Consider the following 8,788-nt stretch of genomic DNA (forward strand, 5'->3'; position numbering starts at 1 on the left):
CTCTACCTGGAGGTTGGCAACCTTAACAGCCCATCTTTCTCTCTGGGACTCAAGGGCTGATTTGATTATGCAATTGTGGTCTGCCTCCCACTGAGTGTTCATTCCCGGCTCCTGAACTCACAAATCAGAGAATCCCTGAGGTTTCTGAAAGTGGGTAAAGTGTGACTTTTTCCTCTGTCTTCACAGGGGAAGTGAGGGAAATAGCCATGTGTTAATCTCTCTTTCGGTTTTCTCATTCTTTCCCACTTTTCCCCACCCTAGTTCCATTATTTGAGATTGATCGGGGGGGGGGGGTAAGACCTCTTGTCCTGCTTCTGAGTTTCCAGACGTGTCTAGCAGGTCACTGTGGATCACAGATAATGGGACTTGATGGAGTATGGTCTTCTGCTCCAAAAAGACACATATTATCAGATAAGGACCCTTTTCATAACATGGGCCAAATTTTGGTTTCTGTACACATCAGAACACTCACACAACTCACCTCTTGTGCATATCCTGAATGACAGCCACCACAACCTCAATTGGTTGTGTGAATAGTTCCCCTGGATTACAAATACAGAACACTGGGGAAAAACAGGCTCACATGGCCTAGGCCCGAGGTGGCGAACCTTTGGCACTCCAGATGTTATGGACTACAATTCCCATCAGCCCCTTCCAGCATGGCCAATTGTAGGGGCTGATGGGAATTGTAGTCCCACTGCCTCTAGAGTGCTAAGAGGGGGTCTGCCACCACCTAACTAAAACCCTAGACCTTCCCCTCAGGATAACAATGGCACCAGATTTGAACATTCCTCAGCCATTTCCTGGACCATCTTTGTTCTAGAATGCTCCGTTTGGATCCTGATGCCTACCAAGTTCTGTCCCCAAGGCACTAAGACCCAGGTGGAGCATTCTAGCACAAAGATAGTCCAGGAAATGGCGGGTGAATTCTCAAATCTGGTGTCATCTTTATCTTGACAAAGGCATAAGATATACATTCTACCCATCCTGCAGTCAATGTTAACACCAGGTCATGTAGTAAAACTGCTCTGGGACAGAATTCAGGGGGAGAAAGGAACGTTCACATGCTCCTTCCACCCCACAAAAAAGTCTCTGCACCTAAAAAGGTAGCATTTCAGGACAAACTTTTCTTCCTGCTACCTAAATTTCCATATGCAAGGAGAGTTTTTAAATATATAGTGAAGTACTGAATTATGTCATCCCTACTTGACTGAATGGTACAGCCTAAGAACAGTTTTGCCATGAGAGATGGATTGCGCAGACTGGTTCTGATCCACTGACAGCTACAAATGAAGGTTTACCCATGCCAAAATATAGTGACAATCTTTTCCCTTCCTAGAAATTTTCTGATCTTTAATAATATGCAACCACACCCTGTTACAATTACAGTCAGATGGTTTTAAAGAGTTATCTCCTATGCAAATTATTTTTTCCTGTGTAAAATAGTTTGTCTTTAAGAAGGCAAACTTGTCTCTATTCGCTGCGCTTGAACAGGACTCCCCTCTTGTCCAGATTCACTTAGGTTTAAGAAAATCAGATAGCCCATGGTGGCTTTTCCAACACTGTTGATTTTTATATGGCTTTTCCTGTGTGATGTAAGGCCTGCCCGCTGACTGAATCTTTTCCCACACTCAGCGCACTTGTATGGTTTCTCCCCTGTGTGAATCCTCACGTGGGTCATGAGGTTTCCCTTCTGACTGAATGTCTTCCCACAGTCGGAGCACTTGTAGGGGTTCTCCCCAGAGTGGATCCTCTTGTGGGCAATGAGGTTCCACTTGCGGTTGAAGCTCCTCCCACAGTCCGAGCATTTGTACGGCGTCTCCCCCTTGTGGATCCGTTTATGCCCCGTCAGGTATCGTTTCTGATTGAAACTCTTCCCACACTCAGAACACTTGAGCAGAACCCGTCTGTCCTCCTGTGGCCAGGAAGGAAGGATTCTCCACCAAATTAAACAACAAAAAAAAGGAATTGGAACCTCTGAGAAAGGATTTCCCACTTAATTAGCCAACTGTGAGGGCTTAAAGGGCTTTTCATCTACGGGGACTGTTTCATGTTTAAGAAGGTCTCTGCTCAGTTTGAAGCTTCCTTCACCATTAATGCTCATTTTTAGCTCCTCGTAATTGTGCTTTTTGGTTTCTTTCTCACGAAAGTCACCTTCCCAAGAGGGAAGAATTTCAGATGTCCTGTTTTCTGTATCCTTCGCCTGCTTAGCTGCTGCCCCTGACTGCTCAGAGACCATTGTTCCTCTCTCATAATGTTGGAAAACTAAGCCGATTTTCATGGATGTATCATGTGGTTCCACTTGATCAGAATCTACCTGACGAATGGAATCTCCAAAAGGCCCATTACCTGAAAAAATAGAAACAAGAACTCAGGACAGTGAGACACAACCAGTGGTGGGAACCAGCAGGTTCACACCACTTCGGCAGAACCAGTTGTTAAAATGGTGCTTGTAAACAACCAGTTGTTAAATTATTTGAATCCCACCACCGGAACCAGTTGTTAAATTATTTGAATCCCACCACTGGACATAACCCATCCGGCATAATCCATCCAACAAAAAACCCATGTACATTTTATTCTGCCTTTCCTCCAAGTAGCGTATGGTGGTATATATAAGTTCCCCCCTCCATTTTTTATAATCGGAACAATCCTGGGAGGTAAATTAGGCTGAAGGGGAGTAACGTAGTCAAGGTTACCCCGACAAAAACAGGGATTCAGACCTATTGTCAGGGGGATTTTATCTACCGTATATACTCGCGTATAAGCCGAGTTTTTCAGCCCTGTTTTAAGGCTGAAAAATGCCCCCTCGACTTATACACGAGTCACTGCTTACCAGCCGACTCTTAAGGCCTCTGCCGAGGCTGGGGGCATGGCCGGGACGACCTCCCTGCGGCTGCACAAGCCACTTGTTGTTGCCCTCGGAGGGTGAAGGGGAACCCTGGCTGGGCTTCCTCAAACCCGGGGAGGCAGAGGGATCTCCTTATTTGGGCAGTGACTCCCCCTGATATCATTGCCCAAATAAGGAGCTCCCTCCACTTCCTGGTTGCCTGGGCTTCCTCAAACCCAGCCGGGAGGTGGAGGGAGCTCCTTATTTGGGCAATGATATCAGGGGGAGTCACTGCCCAAAAAAGGAGCTCTCTCTGCCTCCCGGCTTCCCACCTTCAGCTTATACGCGAGTCAATACGTTTTCCCAGGTTTTGGTAGTAAAATTAGGTGCCACGGCTGATACACGAGTCGGCTTATACATGAGTTTATACGGTAGGTGATTGAGATGCATTCCTAACTCAATGTAGTTGCTACAAGATATATGTAATCAGCCTGCTATATGTTACCACTGCCATTCTGGGGCATTCTTTCCTTGTTCTTTACTTTATGGCTTCACACACTGAGTAGATAACTAGGCTTTCCCCTGACACTTTGGTCTCATGAGAACCGGGATTGTTTCCATTATCTTGTGGGGGCAGGATGCCAGGTGGCTCTCTATCTCTTATCTGTCACCGACCTTGGGGCGCCTCAGTTCCAAACTAACTCCTTCTCACATTTCTTGGGAAAATGGTTTTGCTGGCCTTTGGCCGTATTAAACTATTTATCTATCTTGGGAAAATGGGAGGGGGGAACTAACACTGGAATAAAGGGGATAGCAAAAACCAGGTTCGCCAGAACTGCCTTTGTCAAGCTGGGTGCTCTGATGCCTATCAATGAACGCTACTGATCAACAATACAGAGTCCATTTATTGCTTCAAGGTTCAAGACCTAACACCAGGGGTGTAAAGAGAACAAAGGTGGCTAGGGCAAAATGGCGCCTGGGCCCCACCTCCAACTGCAGCCAACTGCAAAAGCAGCCTGGCTGGGCCCACCAGGCTGCTCTGGGCTTCTGCTGGGTCGGGGGGGGGGGCGAGGGAAGGGGTATGGGGCGATTTTCCACCCCCCACGTGATGCCAATGGCGGGGGCCTGGGCGGGGCTGACTCCTTCCCTACACTATCAAAGATGAAATAGTTTCAGCCTCTCTCAAGAGTTTCACATTGTGGGTGTTAGGCAGTCATGCAGCTACCATGGGGCGCCCCCCTGCCCCATCCCGTGGTAGCTATGTGACCGCCTAACACCCACAGTGTGAAACTCTTGAGGGAGGCTAAGAAGAGAAGTGTCTGAAACTATTTCATCTTGGGATAGTGTAGGGAATGAGTCAGCCTTCCCCAGCTTTTAATGTGAAAGTTAGGACAGTCATCAGTACCCTCCTTTGAAACTGAGCAGAGGTTAGCCTCTAAATTTACATGGCTACCACCCTCAGATCCTGTTTGGCAGTCACTGGTATAACTCTTTAAACCCTTTGCTTCAGAAGTTGGCATATAAAGTAGAGTTGCCATCTCCAGGCCTTGAGATTTAGGGGTGGAGCCCAGGGAGGTACCTCAGTGGCATATAAGGCCATTGAACCCACCCTCCAAAGCTATTCGTCTCCTCACAAACTGATAACTGTTGCCTGGAGAGAACTTGGAATTCTGGGAGGGCTTCAGGCCTCATCTGGAAGTGGACAGGCCCATGGACCGGAGTAGCCGAGAGAGTGAAGAACCCCAAGTGCTGGGGAGAGGAGAGTAATTTGAAAAATATACTGAACAAGAGGGGTTGAGAGAGACTGAAACGACCCACTGGGGTAGACGCTGCCACTGAAACATCATTTTAATCTGCAGAGCCAATCAGATCTTCAGCGGCCAACCAGAAGCTATGCTAGGCAAAAAGCCCACCTAACTCCATCCACCTTCTAAAACCCCTTAATGCAGCGGTGGGATCCAAAAATGTTAGTCACAGGTTCCCATGGTGGTGGGATTCAAACATTGGCGTAGCGCCAATGGGGCTGGGCGGGGCACAACGGGGGCGTGGCCGGGCATTCCGGGGGCGGGGCATTCCTGGGCAGGGCTGTGCCAAGGACGCAGCCACTGCGCCGGTCCTTGGGTGGGAAACGAATGCACGCAGGCCGCCACGCACGCCGGTGCACCTCCTGCTAGACTGCTTCAAGTTCTGCGCGCTACTGCTGAGAGGAGGGGCGTAACTAAGGCAAAAATCACGTGGCAAAATCACCAATTAGTAACCCCCTCTCGGCACACACACATAATTAGTAACCTACTCTCGGGAACCTGTGAGAACCTGCTGGATCCCACCTCTGCCTTAATGTGTTTGCAGGAGTCCACATGTTGGGGATCGCTAAAAGGCTGGGTACCTCTGGGTTATATTTGTCTACACGGGCGTAAAGGCCAGGGTTTCCAGGTCAAAGCAGAGATGCAATTCCAGACTTCAGGTCTAGCAGTTTGTGAAGGTTTTTATTTAAAAAGAGGGACATTTTTCCTGGCAAATAGGCCTGTTGACTAAATGGAGCTGTCCCACACATGAAAGCCTTACCCGGAATGTTTCCTTCTTTGCCCAAGTCTGGCTTGGTCACTCTGCAAAGTTGCCTGTCCCGAGAGTCTGACAGAACATCGTTTGCTTCAGAGGAATTCACAGCCACTTCTGTGATAGGCACAGGCTTCTGAAGGGATAAATGGGGAAAAGAAAGGGGAGAACCCCCACACATTTCAGGCAATGGCCACAATACAGCCAATGGCTACTGTCCCTTTTCACATACTTCTTTACATAAGGCAAAATCAACTTCTATGCCACAAAGAGAAACACATCTGACTGTGACTTGTTACAGATGCAGATGAAATGTTAGAAGTTAAAACTGCCAGACTACAGTCTCACAACCCGGAAAACCCACAGCAGCAAGTTGACTACAGACTTGAAAGCTTCAGACAATACATTAACTTCTGGAACTTATTGCCACACAATGTGGTGATGGCCACAAATTTGGATGGCTTTAAAGGAGGATTAGATACGTCCGTGGAAGATAGGTCCATTAGTGGCTACTAGGCATGATAACAACTGGAACCTCCATGTTCAGAGATAGTGGACCTATAAATACCAGCTGCTGGAGGTGGGGACCACAGGGGGAGGTAAAAGATATAACGTTCTGAAGCCAGGAGGTAAGGGTGCCAACCTCCAGGTTACCTGGAATTACAAAAGATCTCCAGACGACAAAGGTCTGTTCCCCTGGAGGAAGCTGCTGCTTGAAAGGGCAACGCTGTGGTGTCAGTCCCTGCTGAGGCCCCCCCAGTCCCCAAACCCCACCTTCCCCGGGTTCTATCCCCAAATCACAAGGAATTTCACCTGGACTTGACAACCCTACAAGGAGAAGACAAAAAGGTTGGATTTATACCCCGCTTTTCTCAACTGTAAGGAGACTCAGTGGCTTACAAACTCCTTCCCATCCTCTCCCCACAACAGACACCTTGTGAGGTAGGTGGGGCTGAGAGAGTCCTGAGAGAACTGTGACTGGGCCAAGGTCGACCAGCAGGCTTCATGTGCAGGAGTGGGGAAACAAACCTGGGTTCACCAGATTAGAGTCTGTCACTCATGAGGAAAAGTGGGGAATCAAACCTAGTTCTCCAGAGTAGAATCCACCACTTCTAACCACTACTCCACACTGGCTCGTGGAACACTTCCACCCCCTATAATATTTATCACTTAGGTAGCATGTAACATGGTACTACTTGGCATCTCTATGGAACTGAGACATTTAATTGCCTTAGTTCCTTACATGCAAAACTGCAAATATATCCACTTCTTGAGAAAGAGGCAGAAATTGCAGCATCCTACGACACTTTAGCACATGTATGTTAAGTTTCGTCCTCTGCAAGGTTGGAACCTACCAAACCCGACAATTTCCATGCAGCTATCCAGAAACATCTGAAGACACCAGAGTTGCCAATCTCCCGGTATGGTCTGAAGACCAAAGTTAAAACTGATCTCCAGTCTACAAAGGACACTTCCCCTGGAGAAAATGGTTTCTTTGGAAGGTGGATTCTGTGGCATTATATCCTCCATTGTCCACTCAAGCCCTGCCCTCCCAAATCTCTAGGCTTTTCTCAACCCAGGGCTAGCAACCCTAGAACACACCCTCATGAGACACAGACCTCGTGGGGTTCTTCCGGGCAACCTTTGCTATCTCACCTGCGGTCCCCATCTCTTGCTGTCTCGCCGGCCCATCAGGAAGTCCTCTGCTAGACCAACGGCCTGGGCACAGCTCTTGGGCCCACTTTCCCGGACCCAGCTCTGCATTTCCAGAGGCAGGATGATCAGGAACTGCTCCAGGATCAGCAGTTCCAGGATCTGCTCTTTGGAGCGTCTCTCCGGCGTCAGCCACTGATAACAAAGCTCCCGGAGTTTGTCACAAACTTCCCGGGGCCCTTTGGCCTCCTGGTAGCAGAACTGCCGGAACTCCTGGCGCTGCATCTCCAGACGGAAGGTGTCCTCATTCAGAACTTCTTCCTTCACGGAGTCCAAACTCCGGTATACTTTGTGGTCTTCTCTGCCCAGGCCTGGCAGGGGTTGGGCCACCCACCCTCCCCTCGACCACTGGGGGGCATCAGCAACTCCTTTGAGGGCTGACTGGAAATCCTTCAAGTCATTCCCGGACACGGGCTGAGGCAGTGGTCTCAAGTCAGGGACCTGCACACTTTTAAGGAACTCCTGCCATTGGGCTTCCCAGAGCTGCTGCAATCCTTCTTCCAGTTCTTGTTTCACCTGAGGCGGGGGCTCCTTGCTGAGAAAGGTCCCAATGCTTCCGACATGCACCATTTGAGGGCCTTTCTTTGCCTCTCCCTGCACTTCATCCCACAATTTGGCTGTGATCTGCCCCTCCATTTCCAGACCTGGTGCTGTTCCTTCCTTCGTGTTCAACCTCTTTGAGGAGAGACTCCAAAGTCTGGGGTGGCCCTCTTGAAATTTCACTCAGCACAAGATGTTTACGTTGGAGGCTGTTTCATCCAATGCCAAAGAGTGGGCAATGCCCTTTCAGTCTGCAAGAGGTTTTTTTTCCTAATAGCGAGAGAGAAAGGAATAATTGCAGAGACCAAATGATTAGAATGATTAGCAAAAGCTGGGATATCTGGGTTCAGATCCCCACACTACTGGGTGGTCTTGTGCCAGTCATTCTCTTAGCATCCACTTCCTCACAGAGATATTGTGATGGTGAGGAAAAGGAGGAGGAAACTATTATCCCACCTTGAGTTTTTTGGAGGTGTAAAAATGTAATACGGAAAAATATGGGAAGATGTTATTATTTCCTTCTCTTCCTGAATGGAAAAATAAAGGTATATGAATATAATCTCACTTAAATAAAAGAAAGACAGCATGTTTCAAAACTGGATACATAACACATCTCTCTATATCATTCCTGCACTGAATTTCGTGTGAATGTCTATAAATAGATGCTAGGCCAGTGGTGGCGAACCTATGGCACGGGTGCCAGAGGTCGCACTCAGAGCCCTCTTTGTGGGCACGCATGCCATCACCCCAGTTTGGGCACTTGGCAGTGGCATAGTGTCAAGGGGGTGAGGAGTGCACAACGCACTGGGTGCGTACCCCTGTGGTGGCGTGGCAAGGGCATTCCAGGGGTATGACAGGGATATTTCGGGGCGTTCCAGGGCAGGGCGGGGGCAGACAGGGGCAGGGCGGGGACACAGAGCGCATAAGTGCCCCAGACGCAGTTTTCCCTCGCTTTGCCCCGGCACTCGGTCTCTAAAAGGTTAGCCATCACTGTGCTAGGCACACCTGTGTATGTATATACATACAAAAATAAAATATCAGCATATGAATTTTGAATTATGCACATTGACTTTATTCATGAAAATATAAATTATCCAATGAAACATTCTGGGCTTTTGAATGTTGAAAGCACTTTATATTATTTTATTG

The 8,788-nt window shown here is 48.4% G+C and overlaps 1 protein-coding gene across 1 annotated transcript; it reads right to left on the bottom strand.

Moving 5' to 3' along the window:
- Positions 1-1,332: 1,332 nt before the first annotated feature.
- Positions 1,333-7,905, bottom strand: LOC125430020 (zinc finger and SCAN domain-containing protein 16-like). Its single transcript, XM_048491685.1, has 4 exons — positions 7,043-7,905; positions 5,396-5,522; positions 2,006-2,349; positions 1,333-1,915 (listed from the first exon to the last, which is right to left on the bottom strand). Exons 1-4 carry the CDS (start codon positions 7,733-7,735, stop codon positions 1,454-1,456), a joined length of 1,626 nt encoding a protein of 541 aa, XP_048347642.1. The 5' UTR covers positions 7,736-7,905; the 3' UTR covers positions 1,333-1,453.
- Between the last annotated feature and the right edge of the window lie 883 nt (positions 7,906-8,788).

This window comes from Sphaerodactylus townsendi, linkage group LG03, assembly GCF_021028975.2.
Source record: "Sphaerodactylus townsendi isolate TG3544 linkage group LG03, MPM_Stown_v2.3, whole genome shotgun sequence".
NCBI lineage: Eukaryota > Metazoa > Chordata > Lepidosauria > Squamata > Sphaerodactylidae > Sphaerodactylus > Sphaerodactylus townsendi.